The sequence below is a fragment of the Arachis stenosperma genome, chromosome 9, assembly GCF_014773155.1.
Source record: "Arachis stenosperma cultivar V10309 chromosome 9, arast.V10309.gnm1.PFL2, whole genome shotgun sequence".
In the NCBI taxonomy this organism is placed as follows: Eukaryota; Viridiplantae; Streptophyta; class Magnoliopsida; order Fabales; family Fabaceae; genus Arachis; species Arachis stenosperma.
In genome coordinates, this window is record NC_080385.1 from 106,440,734 (window position 1) to 106,468,533 (window position 27,800).

Sequence of the window (27,800 nt, forward strand, 5' to 3'; positions counted from 1 at the left end):
AGTTTTCTGTATTTCACCCTCTGATCTGAATTGAATGACCACAAGAGTGGCTTTTGATGAGGATTAAAGGAGATTAAATCGCTAAGAGATTAGGTTTTAATCACTTATGGTTTGCCATAGAATGAATCACTCATTGTTGAAATAGCTGGTAAGACGTCTTAAATCCGGAAAGATAAACATCTCTGAGACTTTAACTGTTTTCTCATCATTGTTTTACTCTAAATCTGTTTATTTGCTTTCTTTACTTGCTATTTTACTGTTTATGCGTTTACAACAATAACCATATTTTATGTTTGCCTAACTAAGCCCAGTAAGATAACTATTGCTTGCTCCATCCAACAATCCTTCTGGAATCGACCCTCACTCACCTGAGGTATTACTTGGACGATCCGGTGCACCTGCCGATGAAGTTGTGCGAGTTCTAATTTCGCACACCAAGTTTTTGTGCCGTTGTAAGGGATTGTTTGTGATTGACAAGTACCAGTTGTCTTATTGCTTAGATTAGGTATTTTTATTAGTTTTTATTATTTTTCCTTTTTAATTTTTGATTCCTATTTTGTTTATTTTCTTAATTTTTTATTTTATCTTAGTTATCTCTTTCTTGATTTTCGAATTTCGTTATCTTATTTTTATTTAATTTCAAATTCTTAGTTTGGTGTCTTTTAGTATTTCCTTTTGCTTTCTTTAATTTTTGAATTTTATTTTGTTTGTTTTCCTTAATTTTTGAGTTTTATTTTATCTATCTTTCTCTTATTTTCAAAATTTCCTTGTTTTAGTTATCATATTTTTATTTAATTTCAAATTTTAAGTTTGGTGTCCCATTAGTGATTTTCTTTTTGGTTCAATTAATTTTTTTTTTAAATTTTCGAATCCTATCTTATTTATCTTTCTTGATTTTCGATCTTTATCTTATTTATCTTTTCCTTGATTTTCGAGTTTTATTTTAGATATCTTTTATTTAATTTTAAATTTTAAATTTGGTATTTCTTTAGTTTTTCTTTCTTTCTTCTTGAATTGAAAATTTTTTTAAAATATTTTGTTTCTAATTTTTGAAAAAACTTTAAATTAAATCTTCCATCTCTATTTTCAAATCTTTTCTTAGTTAATTGTTTACTTTATCTTGTTTTATTCAATTTTTAATTTTAGTGTTTCTTTAATTTTTCTTTTTCTTTCTTTTTAAATTTCAAAAACTTTTGAACCCCTTACTTTCTAATTTTTAAAACTTCTTAGGCTAAATCTTCCATGTTTATTTTCGAATCTTTTTATTAGTTGTTTAGTTTATCTTTATTTCTTTATTAGGATACCTCACTAGGAGTCCTCTATACTCTGACATAGAGACTCCCATCTTTTCTTTGTTTCTTGTTGTTTATGAACAGGAACAGGGATAAAGAACCCCTTCTTGATCCTTATCCTGAACGTGAGAGGACCTTAAGGCGGCGTTTGCAACAAGCTAGAGCTTGCAAAGCCAGAGAGAATCTCACAGAAACTTTTGAGAATGAAGTTGAAGAGGCCAATATGACTGGAGGAAATCCAAACACTGAGGAGCACGCCAGGAAAGTGCTTGGCTCATACACTGCATCCACTGATAACTTCTATGGGCGCAACATATCAGAACTTGCCATAGGTGCCAATAATTTTGAGCTCAAGTCTTAACTGGTCACTCTGGTGCACAGAACTGTCAGTTTCATGGACTCCCGTAGGAGGACCCCAACAAGTTCATATCTGATTTGCTGCAGATTTGTGATACTATTAAGATGAATGGAGTGAACATGGAGGTTTACAAGCTCATGCTCTTTTCTTTTGCTGTAAGGGACAAAGCAAAGCTATGGCTGGATTCTCAGCCTAAGGAAAACCTGGACACATGGGACAAGGTGGTCACTAGATTTCTGGCCAAGTTCTTTCCACCCCAGAAGTTGAGTAAACTTAGAGTGAAAGTCTAGACCTTCAGATAGAAAGAGGGAGAATTCCTTTATGAGGCCTGGGATAGGTACAAGCAGCTGATCAGGAGATGCCCTCCCGACATGATCTCAGACTGGACCATGCTAGAGATCTTTTATGATGGCCTCTCCGAATTGGCCAAGATGTCACTGGATCATTCTGCAGGTGGATCATTGCACTTGAAAAAGAGAGAAGTCATGGAAGTGGACACACTGGATTCCATGTTGGCTCTAAACAAGCTTATGTCCCAGCAGATTAACATGGTCTTCTAACACTTAAGCGGGATGCAAGTTTTAGCTGTCAACACTCAAGAGGCATCTTATGAAGGAGACGCTGGTGACATTGCTCAGACCACCATGGAGGAAGTGAATTACATGAAAAATTCTTCTAGAAATCCCAATAATGATCCTTATGCAAACACTTTAGTCAGGGATGGAAGAATCACCCTAACTTTGGGTGGAGAGAATAGGAAGGGAGGTAGCAAGGCTTCAACAATTAGGGTGGAACCAATCAAAATAGGTTCAACAACAGATTGTTCCAACCCTTTCAGCAGTAGATGGAGATGCCTCAACAAAGCCTCTCTGACCTAGCCACAATAGTTTCTAACCTCTCTAAGACCACTCATAGCTTTATAGTAGAGACTCGGTCCTCAATTTAGAACTTGGAGATACAAATGAGTCAGTTGAACAACATGATACCTAAGAGACCGCCTAACACTCTTCCTAGAAATGCATAGGTAAATCCAAAGGAAGAGTGTAAGGTCCTTATTGTGGACAAGGAGGACGAAATCAAGGAGGAGTATACTGTTGAAGTTTTGAAGGAGAACAAGGCTTAAGAAGAGACTAGGAGTGCACTTGTACATGCCCCTATGGAGATGAAGGAGACTGAAGCACAACACCCCCTGAACGTGGTAAAGGAGACTGAGGATGAACAAATTGCTCAATTCTTGGCAGTCCTCAAGAGGCTACAAGTCAATATTTCTTTCGCTGAGGTGTTGGAGAAGAAACCCCCTATATGGCTTGTTTAAAAAGTGCAATTTGTAAGAAGACGGCCCTAAAGGGAGATGAAACAGTGGTGTTGACCAATGAGTGCAGTGCTTTAGTACAAAAGAAGCTATCTCAGAAAATGCCAGATCCCGGAAGCTTCCTAATTCCTTGCACTATAGGGACCATTACATTTGAGAAAGCACTATGCGACCTTGGATCAAGCATAAATCTTATGCCTCTCTTTGTGATGAAGAAGTTGGGGATCTAAAATGTGCAGCCCACAAGGATCTCACTAGAGATGGCAGACAAGTCCTTGAAGTGGGCATATGGGATGGTAGAAAACGTCCTTGTAAAGGTTGAAGATCTTTACCTCCCTACAGACTTCGTGATACTTGACACTGGCGAGGACAAGAATGACTCCATCATCCTAGGAAGGCCATTTCTAGCCACTAGGAAGGCCTTGATAGACGTTGAGAGAGGAGAGTTGGTTCTAAGATTGTAGGAGGACCATATAATGTTTAAGATGCCCAACCTTCACTCTTTCTCTAATAAAGGAGGTACTACCATAGAACACATAGTGTTTCAACCTTCTCGCTCAGTGGAGAGCCATACAGAGTCCCCGGACATCAAACGTAAGTTTGGTGTTGGGAATTCACCACCCACGATTGAGGAAGAAGGTACCAAGAAGAAAGTACCCAAAGGCTGGAGGAACAAGAAGATTCCTACTAAAAACTTCTCACATGGCATGAGAGTTGGCTTCACAAGAAGTCCAGTCATTCCACACACCGTGAACTAGATTCTGTCTCTAGAGCATATTGAACTGATACATGAGAGCACAGGAAGGAAGTTCACCATGAGGGGTGAAGATCTGAGCCCCTATAAACCTCCGTAAAAGGAGATGTCCATCAAGCTAATGATGGTAAAGAAGTGCTTGTTGGGAGGCAACCCAACCATACATATCCTATAGTTTACTTTTACTTTCTTTTATGTTATTTTAGTTTATTTAAATTTGATTTTATATCATTTTATTTTCTATTTATTTTCATACTTTTTCTCATTTTTCTAACGTTTGTGATCATATGTAGCACTTAGAATTGAAACAAAAAAGCACAGCAGGACAAATAGAACACCCTGGAGGATACCCCTTGCTGGCATTGAACGCCAGATCTGGCATTCAGCGCCAGAGGGGGAATGGGAGCTTGGGCGTTAAACGCCACAAGGGGGGCAATCCAAGCCAATTTTTTATCCCCCTAGGACGTTCAACGCCCATTCTTGGCGTTGAACGCCCAAAAAAAAAAGGGGGGATCTCCCTCTGGCATTTAATGCCAATCCTAGTGTTGAACACCCAGGGGGGAGGCAGCAGATTCGAATTTCGAAGCTTTGAGGCCAATGGATACCACCCAACCTCTGACCACTTTACCATTTACTCACTCTTATCCCTTCTCTCTCTTCTCTCATCCACTTTTCCATCTACATTCATCCATCTCATCACCTATCACGTCCCTTGATTCCATCACCCCACCTTTCCCTCTATCTAATAACCTCTCATCGATCCCATCAATTTTTCTTCCTACCAACCCCATTTAAATTCAAATTCAATTTCCCCCCATTCCCCCCCAAATGACCGAACCCACTCCACTCCTATAAATACTCATCACTTCATCCATCTTAACCCACACTATTCCCTCCTCTTCCACTCTTACATATTTCTTACCATATACATTCCCTTCCTCATTTTTTCCTTTCTTCCCTCCTAAAGGCCGAAGCCTATACCCTATCCCCCCATCTCTCTAGTTCTTCTATTTTCGTTATTTTTCCTTTTCTTGTATCCCTTTTTGCTTGGGGATGAGTACAACTTTTAAGTTTGGTGTTGGAAGCTCTACTTTTTGCTTCGTATATCTTACCTCCATGGCACCAAAAACCGGAGACTCCTCAAGAAAAAGAACAGGAAAAGCCCCCGCTTCTGCTTCCGAGCCATGGGAGACCACAAGATTCCTCATCGAGGCCCATCAAAACCATTTTTATGACGTGGTGAGGAAGAAAATGGTGATTTCCGAGGTTCCCTTCAAGCTGAAGGACAATGAGTACTCGAAGATCTTGTACCATGTTCTGAGAAAGGATTGGGAAATTTTGGCCAATTCTGTGACTGAAGTTGGAGTGTTGATGGTGCAAGAATTATATGCCAATGCCTGGGTCACAAAGAAGCATGATACAAGCATGAACCCGGAGCCGAAAATCTGGCGCACCATGGTCATAAGGCACATCATAGATTTCATCCCCGAGAGTGTGAGGGTGGCGCTACAGTTGCCAGAATCATGAAATGGCCTTTAGTCATACACTCGAAGGGTTAACATTGACCAAAGGTTGGATCAAGTTCTTGTTGATATCTGCGTGCCTAGAGCTCAGTGGAGGAGGGACGCTCAAGATTAGCGTTACTAATTGGGTAGGCTTGACCTTAAGCCAGTGGCTAGAGGATGGTTAGAGTTCATCCAACATTATATATTCCCTACGAGTAACCGCTCTATGGTTACAAATGAGAGAGCAGTGATAATCCACTACATTATGCTCGACAATGAGGTGGAGGTACATGAGGTGATCCCTCAAGAGATTTACAAAGTAGCTGACAAGCCTTCCACTCAAGCAAGGCTGGCATTCCCTCATCTCATGCACCGCTTATGTGTAGCAGCTGGAGCTCACATAGAGGGAGATACCATGATTGACAAGGAGAAACCCATCACAAGGAAGGGTTTGGAGCATGCTAGGGAGCCCACACAAGGACCACAGCAAGAGCCAGTTCCACCACCTCCACAGGATATTCTTGAGATGCCTCAAGGGATGTACTTTCCTCCCCATGACTATTGGGATCAGTTGACCACATCCTTAGGGGAGCTGACATCATCAGTTGATCAGCTAAGGCTGGAGCATCATGACCAGTCTGTTATCTTCCATCAGATGATGGAATATCAATGGAGATTGATGGAGGAGCAGAGGAGGCAGGAGCACAATATTAAGGAGCTTAAATGCTGCAGAGGATTCACTGGAGGGGGCAGTAGCCGCCATCACTGACGTGGTCTAGTTTCATTCTCCCTATCTATATTTTTCTCTGTTTTCCTAGTATTTCAATTTGTTTCTGTTTTCCATTCTAGTTGCATGGTCACTCTTAGGATTTTTTCTTTGCTTTTTAGCTTGGTAGTTTATTTTCCGTTTTATTTAAAGATGTCTTATGTATTCAGCATCAAGCTTAAAAAGAAAAATCTTTTGAAAAAGAAGTAGTAAATTGCATAAGGTCTTGAGTTATATTATGGGTTATTCTATTTACTTTGATGTGGTGGCCTTATCTCTATCTTTTGAATATATGAATTAACTGTGTATAGTTGATATTGGAGTTGAGTATATTGGTTCTTGAGAAATAGGAATTTAGAAAAGTATTATTGATTCTCTGAAATACATGAAAAGATTGATTTTCGAAGCAAAATAAACAGCAAAAAAAAAAGAAAATAAAAAGAAAAATCAAAAGAGAAAGGTCCAAGGCTTTGAGCATTAATGGTTAGGAGGATCAAAATTGATCTAAAAGTTAAAAAGAGTAGTTTTCCCTAACTATATTCTTGTGGTGTCAAATTGTCAATTAACCATTGAGACTGAACACTTAAAGTCGTGATCCAATACTGTAAAGAGTACGCTTAAGGCTCTGAGCACCACTGTCTGGGAATAAAAGCAAAGAAAAGTCGAATCCAAAGGGTTCTCCCAGTTAAGTGCTTGTGGTGTTTATGTATCAAGTTAAGCTTAAAAACAAAACACTTAGAGTCACGACTAGGCTCAAAAATGCAAAGCACCAAAAAGAAATAAAAGCTGTGTTCAAGAATCAACAAGATCCTAAAGAAAAGAATCAATAATATCATCCGGATTCTAGTTCTAAAGGATGCTAGTATTTCTGAGCTTTAAAGAAAAGTGAGGTGCCAAAGCTATTCAGAAATAGAGTGTTAATAGCTTCATTCAGTAATTAGACCTGAGCTTGAATGACAACTCTAACCTGATGTATTTTTTCTCTTCCATTGGTCATATATTGTTTTTGCTTACTTGATAAACCACTATTTTATGATTTATCTCGTGCTAAATTGAGTGGTTTTTATCAGCTTTTCACCCACTTATTCATATGAATTGCATGATATTACAATTTCTTCCCAAATTTATTCTATGATTGAAAACTTGCCTCCTAAAGATCTTTTAATTGTATATTTTTATTATCCTTTATACCATTCGATGCCGTGATCCGTGTGTTAAGTGTTTCAGGCTTCATAGGGCAGAAATGGCTTAGAGAATGGAGAGGAAGCTTGCAAAAATGGAAGGAACACAAGAAATAAAGGAGATGACCAGCGAGAAGCGACACGGACGCATGGCTCACGCGACCGCGCGCAATAGAGGAAATCGCAATGACGCGCTCACGTGCCTGATGCGAACGCATGGATTGAAAGCTGCACGAATGACGCGAATGCGTGGATGACGCGTACGTGTGGCAAGAAAAACGCTGAATGATGCACACGCGTAAATGACGCGTACGCGTGACATGCGCGATCTGCAGAAATTACAGAATACGCTGAAGACGATTTTGGGTCGCGTTTTGACCCAGATTTCGGTCCAGAAACACAAATTAAAGTCATGGAACATGCAGAGACTCAACATATCAGATTATACACATAATTTTAGGTTTAGATATTGTTTTTAGAGAGAGAGGTTTTCTCCTCTCTCTTAGGTTTTAGGATTAGGATTCCTCTTAAAGGATTTAGGATTTCTTCTTCTCAAGTTTCAGCTTCAATGTTCCTTTTATTTATTTTCTCAATTTGGTTTATGAACTCTTTATGTTTATATTAATTTTCTATTTTAATACAATTTGAGGTATTTCAGTTATATGATTTTTACTTAGCTTTCTATATTCTTGGCTTTGGTTGATTAATTGGTAACTCTTGAGTTGTCAAACTCATCGTGATTGATAATTGATATCTTTCCTGATTGATTTAGACTCCTATAACTCTAGTCTTTCCTTAGGAGTTGACTAGGACTTTAGGTGTTAAATTGATTTAACCACTTGACTTAGTGGGAGAAAAAATATAATTCTCATAATCACTAAAAAGGATAACTAGGATAGGAATTCTAATTCTCATACCTTGCCAAGAGTTTTATTAATTATTAATTTTTTTTCTTATCAAATAAATTATTTGTTCAAACCTTTTCAAAACTCCAAAATATACCTTTGCATAACCAATAATAAATCATACTTCCCTGTAATTCCTTGAGAAGACAACCCGAGGTTTAAATACTTCGATTATCAATTTCAAAGGGGTTTGTTACTTGTGACAACCAAAAATTTTGTACGAAAGGATTTTCTATTGGTTTAGAAACTATACTTACAAAGCGATTATATTCTTGTGAATTTCTTTACCAATAGAAATCAGTTCGTCAAAATGACGCCGTTGCCGGGGAATCGCAAACGTGTGCCTTATTATTGGTTATTGTAAATATTTTTCAAAAAAATTTTTATCTTATCTTATCTTAGTTTTAAATTTCAAAATTCAAATCTTTTTCAAAAAAATCATATCTTTTTCAAAATCTTATCTTATCTTATTTAAAAAATGATATCTTTTCTTTTTTTCAAAAATCATATCTTTTTCAAAATCTTATCTAATCTTTTTTCAAAAATCATATTTTTTTCAAAATATTTTCATTTTGTTAGTTTTTGTTTTTATTTTCTCCTACTACTATGAACTCTCACCCCTTTGGCTATGAGTCTGGTTACAAGTATGTTGCAGGAAGAGGAGATTACAATGAGAACATGCATCAAGGTTGGGACAATCAAAGATGGGAGGAGTCACAAGGATTTGATAAACCCTCCTGGCAGTAACCACCTCCAATGGACTATCAACAACCATTCTGTGATGCATATCAAGGCAATGGCTATGGTGAGCATTCTTTTGATTATCAACAACCACCACCATATGCCTATGAACCCCCTCCTCAATATGACTTTGGACCACCATACTCACAAGCCCCTTTCTACTACTCACCTCCATATGACCATAACCCATATCCACCATACCAACCACCTTATGAGCCATACTTAGAACCACCAGCTCAATATACACCATGTCCCTATCCATCAATCCAAGAGCACCATGATCCTATTTATGATAGCCGAGCGCAACAAGAATCAAAGGATCGTTTCAAGGAAACGGTGGAAAAACTTAATGCAATCCTTCACCAACTGGACCAAGCGATAAATCGGTTACCTTCCCGACGCTCGGATACTTGAGGAACCCCCATGGCTTCATGTGGGCAATCTAATGAAGAACGTAGCATGAAGGAGATATTAGAAGTCCGGTGGACAGTAAGGAGCATGAATTTGTACTGGAACAAGTGGAGGAAACCGTAATAGCTGAATAAGCGGAAGTGGTTGAAGACTTAGGAAACGCGGAACCTCCATGGGAAATTCAAATCATAGAACCTCCTTCCGAGACGTTTGAATTTGATGTTGAAGAGGGTGTACAACCTCCAAGGCATATCATGGTTGAAGACTTGGAAGAGGTTGATCAAGAGATGGTGACTAAAGAAGCAGAAGCACAGCCTTCTGTGCCCTTGGTAAGCAATGAAGAAGAGATTAAATTTGAAGAAAGTTACCAAGAGGAAGAGGTTGATATTGAAGAAGCTTGCAAAGAGGTGGAAGATGTCAAAGAAGAGCACAAGGGAGTGGAGCTTGTAAGTTCATTAGAAATACCTCTCCCAAGGCCATTACCATCCAACACAACATTCAAGTGGGTAAAATTCTTATCCTTGACCTTTACCTTCTCACATGAAGATGGGCTACTGGAGACGGATGGTCAACTTAGAGCTCTTTGTGACATTAAAAGTAAGAGGAAGATGGTTAGTGGTGGGCAACACAATCCTAGGTTCATTATGGTTGAAAGCTCACAGTTTAAATGCAAAAGTTGGTGTCGAACTCGATTGAATGGGTCTTGGAAGATGTTTGGGTGCTTATGTGAGAATTCTAAAGCTAAACCACCCGGATGGAATCATGATAATCACTTGAAGAGGGGTGTAGAAATAGGATTTGGGATCCAGGAATATACAAGGATCAAATTTGGGAGCTCAAAGCTTGTGAAGAACTCCATCAAAGCTTGAGAAATTTACTTGGTATTGATAGAGCTTATTGGAAGTCCAAGCATTGATGGAAGTTTCAGGACGAGTTCAAGCACAAGCCGCCATGACATTAAGCTCACCAAAAGTCCAACTTAAGGACTTTAACTAAAAGTGCTAGGTGGGAGACAACCCACCATGGTATGATCGTCCCTCTTCAGTTTTAATTCTAATCTGTTTTGTTTGTTTTTTTTTATTGAACCTGGAATTTTGCATAACATTCATATTAACATTGCATTCTGCATACTGCATCAAAAGAAAAAAAATTGCACGCGACACGATAGCGTTGCCGATGCGTCCGCGTCATATGTGCCTCAAGGATGAAAAGAGATTTTACAGAGAGTCACGCGAGAGCATGGATGGAGGCGTTCCTTTGGCACAATTTGACCCACGCGACCGCGTCGCTGACGTATTTGTGTCATGTGGGAAAAATGCCTCCCACGCGTCCGCGTCACCCACGCAAATGCATGCCCTAAAAATCGACGTAAAAAGGGTGTATGGCGGCAAGTTGTGATGGAGTGGGGCTTGAACCGTGTTAGAAGCACCAGCCTTACCACGCGAACACGTCCCCCACGCGTCGGTGTCATTTTAAAAGAAAGGCCATTCACGCGATCGCGTCCCCCACGCGACCGCGTCACCCTAAAAATTTGGCAATATGAGTTTCAAACAGAGAGTTGCGCGACCGTGAGGCTGCCCTCCCGCTAATGGCACAAATCGATCCACGCGACCGCGAGGATGACGCATCCGCATCATTTCATAGAAGCGACATCCGGCGAACGCGTCAATCACACGTCCGTGTCACAAGCGGGCACACAGCTTATCCAGATCGGCCAAGATATCTCATCTTTTCTTCCCCAAATCTAAATATTTTCTTTCCATTCTTATTTCTTTCTTCTTCCTTTCTTACTTTCTTTTCTTTTCCATTGGTGTTAAAATTCACTTCTTCAACTATTGCATCTTTTCTTGAATTATTCTGGTGCTTCGTGACTTGTTTTATTCTAATTGGGTATTATTATTCATAAGTAAATGCTAATTTTTATAATACTGATATTCCTTTTGCAGTGATATGCACTTACACTATCTTACATTACCCACACTCTCTTCCCCATTGTTGCAACTTTTGCACTATTGATATGCCATTCGCTTCCACTATTTTCTCACTTGCATGTTGTAGCTACCATGTAATTGAGACCTTTCTTATTTGGCATTAACACCCATATTTTATTTATGTTCTTATCTTTATTTTTGGGTTACTTTCCTTCCTTTTTCTCTTCTTTCAGGATGGCCACCACGAAGAGAGAGCAAAAGCTTTTTAATGGGGAGACAGGCAAGTCAATCTGCACAATCTATAGAGAAAGGCATCAGTTGGAGGAGCCCATCCACTTGTACATCTTCGCATGCACCAAGGACGGTGCAATCTTTAAGTGTGGGGAGGTCAATACCGATCTCTGTGGGTTAGTACCTTCCTATCTCAACACCAATGTTTAAATTTTCTTTGTTAAATTAGTTGTTGCATTTGCATGTTTGTTTGATTTTGTGCATATTTTACCACTTGGTTGAAGTAATATTTTCTTTTTCAAGAAACTTTTTATAGCATTTCACTAATTTGAATTAAACTTTTTGAAAAACTTGTTTGAAGAAATTTTATTTTGGAACATGGTTTTAGAGCTCGGACACACAAAACCAGTGAGATTTTGAGCCTATTGAATTGGTTGCATTCTATCAACCAATATTTTATTTTTGGTGTGTGTTTTTCTCTCTAAAATTGTGATCTTTGTCTTGCTTAATTCTATATTTTCATTATTTGATGTATGCATGCACTTATATGATTGAGGCCTTGTTTCACTGAGCTTACATACCCATATGGCCTTACCTTCTATTATAATTTGCAAACCAATGTTGAGCCTATTTTACCCCTTTGTTCTTCTCTTTAGCTCATCACTAACTCTAAGCGAAAAACAATAATGTCCTTAATTTGAATCCTTGATTAGCTTAGACTAGTGAGAGTGCTCATGAATTAAGTGTGGGGACAGTGGGTTTGGAAATGTTTGGTTTGGGAATTGAGTATGTTAGACATTGTGTGAAAATGTGAAAAATGTTAAGAACATATTTATGCATTCAATACCTTAATCATATGCATTGAAAAAGGAAAAAATAGATTAAGAAAAGAAAAATAGAAAAAAGAAAAAAGAAATAATAAAGAGAGAAAAAGAAAAGAAAAGAAAAAAAGCAAATAATAAAAAGGGGACAAAATGCCCCAAGTTAAGTAATAATATCAATGCATATGAGTTGTACTTAAATTTGGGATGCATGAATGTGTGGTAAACATAGTTAATGGGCAGTTAGATCTTGCATTGTAATTACATGGATTGTCCTAAGTTAGGTAGGAAAAGTTTAAGTTAATTAAGGATTCAGATTTTAGTCCACTTGGCCAATTACAATCCTACCTTGACCCTAACCCCATTACAACCCTTAAAAGACCTCTTGATATGTGTATCGGTGCATTAAATTTTTGTTGATTGTTAGATAAAGAGCAAGCCTTAGAAAGCAAGATTAATAGAGAATTGAGAGAATCGAACCTCAAACACCTGAGCGAGTAGAGTGTATACACTTCTAGTGTGGGTTCGATGCTCGACTCCTTGTTCCCTTCTTTCATGAGCTATTTTTATCTTGCAAGTTATTTGTACTTTATTTTGTGATTTGAATTAGTGAAATCCAGTTCATATTTGTTCTTGAAAGATTTATTCACTTTTTCACCAAGTAGGTAGAATCATTTTAGCATAGGTTGCATTTCGTGAGTCTCACTTTCCCTTATTCATTCTCTTTGTCTCCTTGAGCTTAGCGTGAGGACATGTTAATGTTTAAGTGTGGAGAGGTTGATAAACCACAATTTTATAATTTATCTCGTGCTAAATTGAGTGGTTTTTACTAGCTTTTCACCCACTTATTCATATGAATTGCATGATATTACAATTCCTTCCAAAATTTATTCTATGATTGAAAACTTGCCTCCTAAAGATATTTTAATTGTATATTTTTATTATTCTTTATACCATTCGATGCCGTTATCCGTGTGTTAAGTGTTTCAAGCTTCATAGTGCAGAAATGGCTTAGAGAATGGAGAGGAAGCTTGCAAAAATGGAAGGAACACAAGAAATCAAGGAGATGACTAGCGAGAAGTGACACGGACGCATGGCCGCGACCGCGCGCAATCGAGGAAATTATAGTGACGCGCTCGCGTGCCTGACGTGAACGCGTGGATTGGGGGCTGCACGAATGACACGAACGCATGGACGACGCGTACGCGTGGCAAGAAAAACGCTGAATGACGCGCACGCGTGGATGACGCGTACGCGTGGCATGCGCGATCTGCAGAAATTACAGAATATGCTGAAGACGATTTTGGGCCGTGTTTTGACCCAAATTTCGGCCCAGAAACACAGATTAAAGTCAGGAAACATGCAGAGACTCAACATATCAGATCATACACACAATTTTAGGTTTAGATGTAGTTTTTAGAGAGAGAGGTTCTCTCCTCTCTATTAGGTTTTAGGATTAAGATTCCTCTTAAAGGATTTAAGATTTCTTCTTCTCAATTTTCAGGTTCAATGTTCCTTTTATTTATTTTCTCAATTTGGTTTATGAACACTTTATGTTTAGATTAATTTTCTATTTTAATACAATTTGAGGTATTTCAGTTATATGATTTTTACTTAGCTTTCTATATTCTTGGCTTTGGTTGATTAATTGGTAACTCTTGAGTTGTTAAACTCATTGTGATTGATAATTGATATCTTTGCTGATTGATTTAGACTCCTATAACTCTAGTCTTTCCTTAGGAGTTGACTAGAACTTTAGGTGTTAAATTGATTTAACCACTTGACTTAGTGGGAGCAAAAATATAATTCTCATCATCACTGATAAGGATAACTAGGATAAGAATTCTAATTCTCATACCTTGCCAAGAGTTTTATTAATTATTAATTTATTTTTCTTATCAAATAAATTATTTGTTCAAACCTTTTCAAAACCCCAAAATATACCTTTGCATAACCAATAATAAATCATACTTCCCTGTAATTCCTTGAGAAGACGACCCGAGGTTTAAATACTTCGGTTATCAATTTCAAAGGGGTTTGTTACTTGTGACAACCAAAACTTTTGTACGAAAGGATTTTCTATTGGTTTAGAAACTATACTTACAACGCGATTATATTCTTGTGAATTTCTTTACCGATAGAAATCAGTTCGTCATTGCTTAAGGACAAGCAACGGTTTAAGTTTGGTGTTATGATGTGTGAGCATCTTATACCTTTTTCTAGTTATTTCTATACTATTTTTAGTTGGATTTTATTAAGTTTTATTGTATTTTAGTGCAAAATTCACCTTTGGATGCTACTTTGAGTTTTTCATGTATTTTTATTATTTTAGGTGAAATTCAGAGTAGTTTGGAGAAGCCTGGACCAAGAAAGGAAAATACTGACAACTGATGCCAAGGCATCTTAGGCTAGTTTCACTAGCCTTTTTCTTTTGTTTTTAGTAGGTTTTATGCACTTTCTTGAGCTATAAGTAAGCAATTGGGTTAAAAATTCATGTATCCTTAGATTTATTCAACCATGGTTATTTTGATGCAATTTCATTAGAATTATGCCATAGCTACTTGTGTGCTAAGAATGATGCAATCTCTCATGATATTAGCAAGGCTTTGATTCATGTATTGGTTGAAGATAGGTGAAAAAATGCATGGAAGGATGTTGAAGAATGGCCATGGAAAGGATGAAGAGGAAGTAACGTTGGTGGCCAAAGTTGGACCACCAACGTTACCTCAAAAGTTGAGAGGGAAGGTAGAGCAAAATCTGCTGCATAATTCTGATACTCATGTTGGAGGGAGTTTTGGTGAGCCAACGTTACCTCCAACGCTTGATACAAAATGCTTTCTGAAAAAAATAGAAAAACTGTGGCGATGCGTACGCGTGCTATATACGCACGCCTGGATTGTAAATTTTTGACAATCCACGTGCACGTGTAAGTAATGCGCATGCGTGAATGGGCCAACGTTGAGCATGAAATTTGGAAAATCTACGCGTACGCGTAGGTGACGCACATGCGTGGATGAATTAATGTTGGAGGGAGCGTTGTTGGTCAAACACTGAGGCCAACAGACGCGAAAACGTTTCAAAATTCAATTTGGAGATTTTGCATCCATGCGCACGCGTAGGAGATGCGCACACGTAGATGAGCATTCTGGCCCCAAACACGCGTATGCATAGGCAGCGCAGACGCGTGAACTGGTAATTTGTACCATCCACGCGCACGCGTATGTCACGCGTACGCGTGGACAAGAAAATGTTGGCACTCCAACGTTGAGTCAAATGTTGCTCAAAACGTCCAAAATCAATTTTCTTTGAAGGACGTTTGACTTAACGTTTGCCCTCAAACGTGAACTCAAATGTGGGCATCAGAACTCTACATTTCAAAGCACCTCTCTTCTCAACAGCATGGGAGCCAATTGGATCAACTTCAACAAAGGCCAATAGCCCAATTGAGAGGATTTGAAGATCAATTGAAGAAAGTAGTATAAATAGCTTAGAGTTCAAGTAAGACAAAGAGGAAGAGGAAGAGAGTACTGGAGAAACTCTACCAATTTTTCTTTTCTGCAACTTTTCAATTCTGCAATGTATCTTTCAATTCCATTTTCCATTCTGAGAGCTATGAACAACTAAACCCTTTTCATTGGATTAGGGAGCTCTTTTGTAATTCAATGGATTAATAATAGTTTTCATCTTCTTCTTCTTTCTTTTCTCTTGATTTTTGTTAGAAAGCTTTCGATCTTAATTCAATTGGGTAGTTGTCTTGACAGAGAAGCTATCTATAATTGGAATTCCTCTGATCCTTGAGAGAGGGATGAGGAATTCAAGCTAGAAATGCTTTCTCACATTTGATTAGATTGGGGGTTGGATGGATATTGTGACATTTAATCCTACCAATACTTTGTTATATGAATTTACGTGGTATAATCAGTAACCAAACTTCAACTCTTCCCATGAGCAATTAAATCAAGACATTGGGCAATTGTTCATGCTTAGAGAGATTTGTGAGCCAAGACATTGGGATCCAATCATCTAAGACTGCCAATCAAAGCCAATGAAAGCATTGATTGAGGAAGAGATGAAAATGATTTGATCTAGAGAGTTCAATATCTCCTGAAACCCAATGAACTCCCTATTCTGATTTTACCCATTCTGTTCTTTTATTTCATGCTTAATCCCCATTCCTATTTAATTTCTTGCAATTTAAGCTTCTACACTTTAATTACTTGCAATTTAAGTTTTTGCTGTTATTATTCTGCAATTTAATTTCTGTTCAGTTATATTTCTTGCACTTTAAGTTTCGTGCCAATTTACATTCTGCAACACCAATTCAATTTTGATTTCTTTCAACTAGAACACTTTTTCAATTAAAGTTTCTCAACCAACCAATCTTTGTGGGATTCGACCTCACTCTATAGTGAGTTTTTACTTGATGACAATCCGGTGCACTTGCCGGTAGAAAATAGTTGAGAGACAGTTTTCAGGACATCAAGTTTATGGCGCCGTTGCCGGGAATTAGTTTTGTATTGACAATTACTAAATTAGAGGATAACTAGATTGAGCAATTTTCTTTTCTTTTGATAATTGAATTTCAATTTCTACTGTTATATTTACTTTCTGTAGTTTTTGTTGTTTCTCTTTATTTTTCTTTACTTCTTTACTTTCCAGCAAAACTAATCTATTGACTCATTAACTGTTTGATTAATTGCCTCAATTTCTCTAACCATACTTTTTTATTACATGTAAAATCTTCACTTGCTGGTTGCTGTCTATTTTGGTACTTGTATGATAGGTAGAAGAGGGGTTTCAACCTCTTTTGACAACGTACTAGAAAGAACCTTCCTTAGACTGAGGAGGAAAGCAAGAGGAAAGAAGGCTATTGGTGTAGAGGAAGAGGAGGAAGACTTGGATATAAACATGGAGGATGATATGGAAAACCATCATGAAGGAGAGGTGAACAATCATGCCAGAGGTGGTGCAGCCAACTCTGCTGGACAAGAGAGGAGAGTTCTAGGCTCTTACATCAATCAAAACCCAGGAAATTGTGGTAGTAGCATTCAAAAGCCAACCATCCATGCTAATAATTTTGAATTGAAGCCTCAACTCATCATTCTCGTCCAAAACAATTGTTCTTTCGGAGGAAGTGCCCAAGAAGACCCTAATCAGCATCTCACTACATTTCTAAAGATCTGTGATACGGTTAAATCTGATGGCGTTCATCCTGACACCTATAGATTGCTACTGTTTCCATTTTCTTTGAGGGACAAAGCATCCAAATGGCTAGAATCATTTACCAAAGAAAGCTTGACAACCTGGGAGGATGTGGTGAACAAATTCTTAGCAAGGTTCTACCCTCCTTAAAGAGTGAATAGACTGAGAACTGATGTAGAGACATTCAGACAGTAGGATGGTGAAACCTTATATGAAGCCTGGGAGAGATTCAAAGATCTGACAAGAAAATGCCCCCCTGAGATGTTTAATGAGTGGGTAGAACTGCACAACTTTTATGAAGGGCTTTCCTATGAATCAAAGAAAGCTGTGGACCACTCATCTGGAGGCTCCCTTAACAAGAAGAAGACCATTGAAGAAGCCATTGATGTCATAGAAACAGTGGCTGACAATGAGTATTTTTATGCCTCAGACAGAAGCAACAACAGGGGAGTCATGGAATTAAACCATATGGATGCAATCCTGTCCTAGAATAAGATGATCACTAAGCAACTAGCTGATTTGACCAAGCAAATAGAGAAGAATCAGGCTGGAGCCATCCATACTCAACCATCACCTCTAGGAGAGTTGGACACAGATGAAGGAGTTTACTGGGAAGAAGCCAATTACCTTGGAAATTTATCTAGGCAAGCTCATGATCCATACTAAAAAACCTATAACCCTGGTTGGAGGAACCACCCAAGCTTTGGGTGGTGAAACCAATAAAACCAAGGCCAAGACCACAAACCTCATAATCCCAACCAGTACATCTACCAATAATTCAATCCAAGATCATATCAACATCCACACAACAATTCTTCTTAGCCACCATTTCAAGCCCAAGCCAACCAGCCTCAACATCTAATTCCCACAACACCATCAGAGGACAAACTATCCAAGATTGAAGCTATGTTCACCAATCTTTGCAAGGAAGTCCAGGACAATAGGAATTTCAAGGAAGAATAAGAGATAGTATGAGAAGTCAAGGAGAGATTTTTAAGAAGCTCGAATCTCAAGTAGGACACCTCTTACAGCAGATTCCTAAGTCCACTGATAGCTTTTCCAGTGACACTGAGAAAAATCCAAGAGGGAAAATGAAGAAGGTGAGATAGGAAGAATGTAAGGTAGCTACTCTCGCGAATGAAGAAATCCTGGAAGAAGATACCAGCAAGCCAACAGAGCAAAGCCAAGGAAGTTTCTAGGGAAACATGTAGGAAAAGGAACATGGAAATGGACCTGTATAGAGGAAAGAACCAACAAGGAAGGAAATGCTGAAACTTTATGTGCCAAGGGCACCATTTCCCCAGAGACTCAGGGGAGGTGAGAAAGAGAAGTTGATGAGCGGATAATTTGTATGCTTTTTGGCATTGTTTTTAGTATGTTTTTAGTATGATCTAGTTAGTTCTTAGTATATTTTTATTAGTTTTTAATTAAAATTCACTTTTCTGGACTTTACTATGAGTTTGTGTGTTTTTCTGTGATTTCAGGTATTTTCTGGCTGAAATTGAGGGACCTGAGCAAAAATCTGATTCAGAGACTGAAAAGGACTGTAGATGCTGTTGGATTCTGACCTCCCTGCACTCGAAGTGGATTTTCTGGAGCTACAGAAGCCCAATTGGCGCGCTCTCAACGGAGTTGGAAAGTAGACATCCTGGGCTTTCCAGCAATATATGATAGTCCATACTTTGCCCAAGATTTGATGGCCCAAACCGGCGTTCAAAGTCACCTACAGAAATTCCAGCGTTAAACGCCGGAACTGGCACCTAAATGGGAGTTAAACGCCCAAACTGGCACCAAAGCTGGCGTTTAACTCCAAGAGGAGTCTCTACACGAAAATGCTTCATTTGCTCAGCCCAAGCACACACCAAGTGGGCCCGGAAGTGGATTTCTATGTCATTTATTCATCTTTGTACACCTTAGGCTACTAGTTTTCTATAAGTAGGACCTTTTACGATTGTATTTTCATCTTTGGATTATTTTTAGATCCTTTGATCATCTTTGGACATCTAGTTCTTAGATCACTGGGAGGCTGGCCTCACGGCCATGCCTAGACCTTGTTCTTATGTATTTTCAACGGTGGAGTTTCTACACACCATAGATTAAGGTGTGGAGCTCTGCTGTACCTCGAGTATTAATGCAATTACTATTGTTCTTCTATTCAATTCCGCTTGTTCTTTTACCAAGATATCACTTGTTCTTCAACTTGATGAAGGTGATGATTGACACTCATCATCATTCTCACCTATGAACAAGGTGACTGACAACCATTCTTGTTCTACAAGCATTCGAGGCTTGGTGAATATCTCTTGGATTTCTGATTGCATGATGCATGGTTGATCGCCTGACAACCGAGTGCTCGCCTGACAAACGAGCCAGCCATTCCGTGAGATCAGAGTCTTCGTGGTATAGGCAAGAACTGATGGCGGCATTCAAGAGAATCCGGAAGGTCTAACCTTGTCTGTGGTATTCTGAGTAGGATTCAATGATTGAATGACTGTGACGTGCTTCAAACCTGTAACCTGCTGGGCGTTAGTGACAGACGCAAAAGAGGGATTCTATTCCGGTAGGGGAGGGAACCACACCGGTGATTGGCAGTACTGTGACAGAGTGCGTGCATTAGCTTTCACTGCGAGGATGGGAGGTAGCCACTGACAACGGTGAAACCCTATATGAGCTTGCCATGGAAAGGAGTAAGAAGGATTGGATAAAGACAGTAGGAAAGCAGAGAGACGGAAGGGAAGGCATCTTCATACGCTTGTCTGAAGCTCTTACACCAATGATATACATAAGTATCCCTATCTTTACCTTTTATGTTATTTTCGTTCATCACCATACCCATTTGAGTCTGCCTGACTGAGATTTACAAGATGACCATAGCTTGCTTCATACCACCAATCTCCGTGGGATCGACCCTTACTCGCGTAAGGTTTATTACTTGGACGACCCAGTGCACTTGCTGGTTAGTTGTGCGAAGTTGTGCTTATGCCATGGTATTGTGCACCAAGTCTTTGGAGCCATTACCGGGGATTGTTCTTGAGCTGTGAAAAGTATTGATCACAATTTCGTGCACCAGAAGTCATACTCAAGATTTCTAGACATGTTTGCATTCCTCAGTGTCAACATACCCTTGATCAAAATTCACCAACATATGCCTCCATACATCAAGTGCATGAAAGAGCTGCTGATCAAGAAAAGAACCTTGAAAGGGGGACAAACAGTGATAATGAACAAGGAATGTAGTGCCCTCATCAAGAAAGACTTACCTCTGAAGAAAAAAGATCCGGGGAGCTTTCATATCCCCTGCGCCATAGGAGATACAAGGATTGATAGAGGATTCTGTGACCTAGGAGCTAGCATAAATGTGATACCTCTATCTCTCATGAAGAGGTTGCAAATCAATGAGTTCAAATCTACAGATGTAATCATCCAATTGGCTGATAAAACTCAGAAGCAAGCTGAGGGAGTAGTCGAGAATGTATCGGTCAAAGTGGGATATTACTTTCTCCCCACTGACTTTGTTGTTTTGGACATGGAAGAAAGTTTCCTCCATCCAATCATCCTAGGAAGACTGTTTCTAGCCACTGCTAGAACGCTCATAGATGTGGAACAAGGAGAGTTAATACTGAAAATACATGATGAACATCTCACCTTCCATGTTTTCAAACCCACACCAGAATTTGAGCCACAACCTAAAGAGCCGAAGGATTATCACAACAAAATATGCCTGGAGGAAAGCAACAGTGAACCAGAAGCAGGGTCCCTGAAATAATCTTGGGTGAACAAGCAAGAATTTCAAGAGATACAACAACCAGGGGAGCTCAAAGAAGAGCTTAAGCCACAAGAATCAGGAAGAGCAGCTAACAAGGACCCCCCTAACACAAGAGACACTAGAGCATTACTTGAAGAAGAGAAAAGAGCTATGAAGAAATTGCCAAGGGAATGGAGAAACAAGAAGGTTTCTATAGAAGGTTTTTCCCCTGGAGACAAGGTGATATCAATCCACCATCCACCAATCCCAGTCCATCTTCCAACCATTCCATCTCAGTTACCTCAAGTGTTCACAATCAGAAAAGTCCTTTCCTTGGAACATCTAGAAATCATCAAGGAATCAAGTGGAGAAAGCTTCACTGTGTGGGGAGAGTACATGAGGCACTACAATCCTCCCTAATAGAGAACCAATGTCAAGCTAGTGACGTTAAAAGAATGCTTGTTGGGAGGCAACCCAACCAAAGGTAATTTTCTTTTCATAGCTAGTAAAAAAAGAAAAAGTCAAGAAGGCTTCTCTACATTGCAAGGAGCTAAGTTTGGTGTTGCATACCAAAGAAATTCAAAGATGAATGTGCAATCCTAAATTTGGTGTTTCACCATAGAATTCCCTAAAAGAGCACATTGCATTTTTCATCATAACTGGTTAGAAGCTCTAAGTAATAAGAAAAACTACTTGACAAGTTTTTTATTTTCAGTCATAGTTTAACTTCTTGATAAAAGCACTTGCACTTTCAAATGTATATTCACCTTGCTGCATTTAGAAGTAAGAAAGGAATTAAGTTTGGTGTTCACACACCAACTTAAGTTCTGAAAATCACAAGCATACATATAGACTTACTATTTCTCGAGTGCTTGGGGAACAAGTAACTTCCAATAGTTTTGTAGGAAGACAATCAAACCTTTGGGAAAGCTATGCACCATCATCCAGGGGGAAAGAGAATATCAAAGCTAGGAAGGGTGATGAATAACAAAGAAGATGCCAAAAGGTTGTATTGTCACTTAATTGCTTGTACCTTGAATTGCTGATATTGGAAGTTTGAATACACCCCTGATGAATAGTATACTTATGACACTACAAGAAAAAGGCGTATTTGTAACAAAAAATATTGTTACAAAACGTCAAAATTTTGAAACAAAAGTTTTTTGTAACAAAAAAAGAGTCCATTGCAGTAAGTCCCGTTACAAAAAGTTTTTGTAACGAAAAATGGAACTGTTACAATTCAATACCATATTTTGTAACAATTTTTTCTGATACAAAAAACCAGAAGCCGTTACAAAAGTGGTAACAAATTTTGATCTTGAAGGTATTTTTCGTGACAGTCAATTTTTTTCCTATCAAAAAATTTTCTTACAAAATGTAACATGATTTTGTAACATTATTTTTTCTTTAGTTACGAAAGCAAATTAATTATTTTGTAACAACTTTTTTTTATTACAAATTACATGCATAATTTACTAAATTATTTTTTAAATTAACTAATATATTAACGATTTTAATAAGCAAGTTTCCATGTATATAATATGCAAAAACATACATAAGTCAAACAAGATCCTTTTAGCTAAAATTGTCTTGAAACAAAATAACATTATCTAGTGAGAACATTGATTAGTTCAACCAAAACATAAAAATTCTAACATAAAAGTTCAACCAAAAGTTAAAAGTTCTAACATAGATTAGTGTCACTATGAATCAAAATATTCTTGAGCTCTCAAAGTAGCATGTGGTCACCATTTCAGCACTCCTGTAAATAAGAAAAACCGAAACAAAAAGTTAGGTGCATAGTCAAAAGTTCCTTAAGTTCAAGAAGTTTCTAAATTTTCAAGACAAGCAAGTTTGTATTCACTTCTCAACAATTCAAAATGTCAAAACAAGTGATACACATGTATGTGTAGAGCACATAATCAAGTAAATATCAATCACAAGTAAGTGGCATAAATTAAAGGGTTTGTTCATCAAGTAACGTGAGATAAATCATAAATGTGATGTGATGACTAGTTTCATGAAACTGCACTAGGAATCACAAGATATTATATGCGAACAATAGCATGCCTCCAAAAAGTAGAAAAACAAGCAGGCCCTTAATAGTATGATATAAATTTACTAAGTCTAAATCCCAGTATATACCTGTGTAGCCCATCAACCAGGTATATTTGTAACTAATCTATCATGGGGAAAAAACTGCGGCCTTCAGACTTGCCACTGGTTTGGCAGACTTCATTAGGACCTGCAAGTGATCAATTACATCTTACAAGACCATGAATCAGAATAGTTACCTATATATGCATACCGCAAAATGAATCATATCTCAGAGCAGTTTAAAAACAAAATACCAACTTGTAAGTTCTAGACCCTTTGTATTCACTTTTTATATATCTAACAGGCCAGATAGTAACAGCATACTGAAAAAAGGAAGCATTTCTATTACTTATCAACTAACGGGAATATATTATCATCCATTGCTATACCTCAGACCAAAATGGGACAGCCAACATTCTGTAGTAGAATAAGAAATTATCCATCTAAAACCAGCGGTAAATTAGGTGATAGATGACTTGCACACCGGGCATGATGTTTTCCTATGGAGCCAAGGATCGATACGCTGCACATCACAGGTTTAGGACAGATTAGCATTTGAGATTGATAAGGTCCAGCAGAAAATAGGGAATTTTCACAATCCCTTATTGAAGTACACTGTTGGATCTAACCAACTCTGGAGAAAGTTCCCTTCTCCTGAACTACCAAACTGAACAAAAATTATCTAACTAAAACCAAATAAATCCCAGTATTTATATGCAGCAGTTAAGCCTAGAATTCCTGCTCCTAACCTGCTAAACTAGCTTAAAGGAGCTAACCAGCAGCCAACTAGCAACAATTATGAACTAAGTAGTGAAAGCAGTGAAAATTCAGTTTATCTACTCCTTACCTCTCCTCCTATAGACCAATCCAAACCTGTTCTTATCAGAGATCTATCAGAAACCAATAATTTCTCAAATTAACATATCCAGTAACCAATAATTTCTCAAACAATCTTGCAACAATATCCACCATCATCAAATAAATCTCAATTTCACAACTAAATCAAGAAATCAGTGTAACCAGGAATTCAAGTGATTAGTCATTTTCAAACAATTAAATCATTATTCACAAATCACAGCCTCAAATCAAAATAGTCTCAACACCACACCAATCATATTTTCACAACCTCAATCCAAGCTTAAATCTACCAATTAATCTCTCATAACAACAAAATCAGTCACATTCACAGCAATAATCCAAACTTAATAACATTATGATTATTAATAACAGCAAAATGGAGAATTCAAACTCAATGGAATCGAAAACAGAAATGAATTCAATGGAACTGAAAATAGAGATCGCTTACGATAAAAGAACAAAGCAGCAGCAATAGGAGAGGCAGCCCCTTCTCTCTAGTCTGTGATTCCAGTGACAAGAGGCACGACGGTAGTTCCCCAGTGACAATCGACGGCGGCGGCTCCGTAGAAGGCAGCTGGGCACAGCAACTCGAACAGCGCCTCCTTCTTCTCCCCGCATCTTCCTCCCTCTACTCGTCTGTTCGCGATTCTCAGCAGCGGCAGAAGCTTCATCGACGGTGACTTGGCAGAGGCTTGAACGGAGAACAGCGTTGACTGGGTGACATTGGCTCCGACTTGCATGGGTCTCCTTCCTCCTCCTCTCTTCAATGCGTTACTCCCTCTCTCCGCGGTGACAACGCCTGTGGTAGTTCGATGGCAAACCGGCAGCAAGGTGCGGCTCCACGGAGTGGTGATGCGTGTGACAGCGGCGGCGGCGAGGCAGCAGCCCTCCACCTTCTCCTCTGTTCTCTCGGATCCTCACTTTCTCTTTCTCTCTTCTCCGCTGTAAGGGGTATGTGTGTTGAAGGCTATTATGCGAAGTTGAAAGGGGGATTTTAGGGTTAGGTTTCTTAATTTGAGAATTAGGTTTCTTAAATGTACTCTATTAAAAATATTTAAGAACATTATTTATCAACATATTGTTAAGTTCAATTAATTATTTTTAATTTAAATTATAAAATAAACATATTATCACATTTTATAAAATATAATTTAAACTCAAAATATTATTTATTCCAATTAAATGATATAACTTTTTATTATTTTTATATAACTAAAACTTTAATTTCAATTTATAAAATAATTAATTATAATTAAAATTATACATAAATATTAATTGACTTAAACTTAAAATATTTATAAAAATTAATCTAATCATTTCTAATAAATTAATCTCTAAGAGTGTAAATGAATAAAATAGAACATAATTTATTTATAATAGAAATTACTTAAATAGAAATTACTTAAATTGAATGGTACAAGTCTTTTTTATTTTTCAATTACAAAAAAGATAATTTCTCCTAATTATTTTTAAATTCAAACTATCATAAAGTTTTTATTTAATTACTTTCAATAAAATAATTTTTTTAAAATAAAATCATCAACAAATATAATAAATTTAATTATCCAAAAACTCAGGATGTTAGGGAGTGGGGTATGTGAGTTGTATTACAATTAGGGATTGAGTAATTTAAGTATTTTTAATAAAAATAAAGGTAGTATAGTAACTGAAAATTAATTTTAATTTAATAATTATATACAGATATTATTTAACTATAAATTTTTAAATTATTTTTAAATAAATATTTTAATTTTAAGAATTAGAGTAATTAAATTAATTATTCTTAAAATATTATTTTATTATTATTTTATAATTATTTTTAAATAATTACTAATTAAGATGAAATTGAAGATAATCAAATTAATTTTTTTATTCATAAAATTTAAATTATTAAATGCAAAAATCTTAAATATTTAAATTAAATTATATAAAATTTTTATATTTTTTTAATTACTAAAATTTTAAATTATAAATAAGAAAATATTCTATTTAATATATAAATCTCTAAAAATTTATTTTGAATAAATATAATAAATCATAAATGACTTATTATTTAATTTTTAAAATAATTTAAAATTTAAAGTATCATTAATTTGACTTAAATATTTTTAGTAAAATAAATTTTTGAATATAAAATTTTAAATAAATATAATAAATTATTATATTAATTTTAAAAAATTTGAAGTCTTACATTTAATATGTTGAAACAAAATTTTTTATCAGTTACAAAAAATCTTTGAATTTTGTGACAAATAAATAACTTGTTACAAAAATATAGTATTTTGTGACAAATTAATTTTTTGTTGCAAAATATTTAGAGCTTTTGAAACAAATAGATATTTTGTTACAAAATGTTATGAATTTTTGTAACAATATAATCTTTTGTTACAAAATATTATAACATTTTGCAACAAAACATCGATTTGATACGAAAGCCAACATAATTTGTAACAAAAGAAATCACGTTGTTGCAAAATATTTCAATATTTTGTAACAAATTTTCTTGTTGTTACAAAATATTCTTATTTTGTAACAATAATTAATTATTGTTACGAAAAAACTATAATTTGTAACAATTTTAAATTTGATACAAATTTTTTGTTACAAATGTTCTATTTTCTTGTAGTGTGACTGAATTCTGTTAGTTGTTTTCTTTAAATTCCAAATAAGTGTTTTAGTCTAAATGTCTGGGTGAACTTCACTTGCTTGAATGTATACTTGTCCTACTTGTTTTAATTAAATAAAGAAAATGTTTGAACAGAAGTGAAATGGTTCCATTTGGCAAGGAAGAAAATAAAGATTGAATGGTGGCATTGATGTGAGGTTTTTATGCAGGTATAGAAATTAGCAATAAATCCAATCGTGAGTATAGTCTAACCAAAACGCAATTTTGCATCAAACAAATCTAAAATCAATAATCGAGAGTATTAGTCCCGAGTCGTTCTCCCTAGGAATTGCCTTAGAATGCACATCATTGGTTAGGAAGTCCTTTGTGGTTTGGAGTTTAGTGTAAGAATTCAAACTAACAAAAGTGGACAACAATCAATCAAGATAAAAGTCTTGGCTAAGGGTGAGTATTGGAAGTTCTATCATTATAGCTTCCATCAAGTGTGACAACAGTTGATCATTGCTTTACTTAGTTAACCTCTAACTAGGGAGGAAAGTCAATTGAAAATAACCAACTTGAGTTACAAGTCCTAGCCTAACCCTAAGGAAGTCTAGCTTTAGTGACATACAAGTCAATTAGCACTTCTCAATTATTAATCAACAAATGATATTAACTATTCAAGTGTCTCCATCAACTCAACCCCTAAGGCAAGAAAGAGGAATCTACTCCATAACTAGTGTTGTCATTTCCTCAAACAATTGGTGAGCAATAGTGAGAGACATTATGAAATTAAGAAAAGGAATTAAATTCAAGCTATCTAACTCAAGCAAGGATCAACAATCAAACAATTGAATGCAATTCCACAATTCATTAATCAAAATCAAAGTAACAACATCCAAATCTAAGATCCAAAGTGAATTGAACCACAAAAATACTAATTGAGAGTAGGAGAGTAGATCTACAACTTGAATCAAAGTAAAAGTGAATTAGCAATTGATCTCAGCAAAAAAATCTAAGAGAAATTGGAATGGAGAGAGCAAAATCCTAGAGAGAAGTTGGAGTTTCTCTCTCTACAAAATGTA

The 27,800-nt window shown here is 36.9% G+C and overlaps 1 protein-coding gene and 1 non-coding gene across 2 annotated transcripts; one reads left to right on the forward strand and one right to left on the reverse strand.

Moving 5' to 3' along the window:
• Positions 1–17,569: 17,569 nt before the first annotated feature.
• On the reverse strand, positions 17,570–17,677 carry LOC130953608 (small nucleolar RNA R71). Its single transcript, XR_009075770.1, has one exon. It is a non-coding gene; the product is annotated as a small nucleolar RNA R71 (small nucleolar RNA).
• A 2,827-nt stretch (positions 17,678–20,504) lies between these two features.
• LOC130949795 (uncharacterized) lies at positions 20,505–21,176 on the forward strand. Its single transcript, XM_057878425.1, has one exon. The coding sequence runs from the start codon at positions 20,505–20,507 to the stop codon at positions 21,174–21,176; it is 672 nt and encodes a 223-aa protein (XP_057734408.1).
• Positions 21,177–27,800: the final 6,624 nt, after the last annotated feature.

Excerpts from the sequence above, each read along its gene's own strand:
- LOC130949795 (XM_057878425.1), top strand. The coding sequence starts at position 20,505 with ATGTTTGCATTCCTCAGTGTCAACATACCCTTGATCAAAATTCACCAA.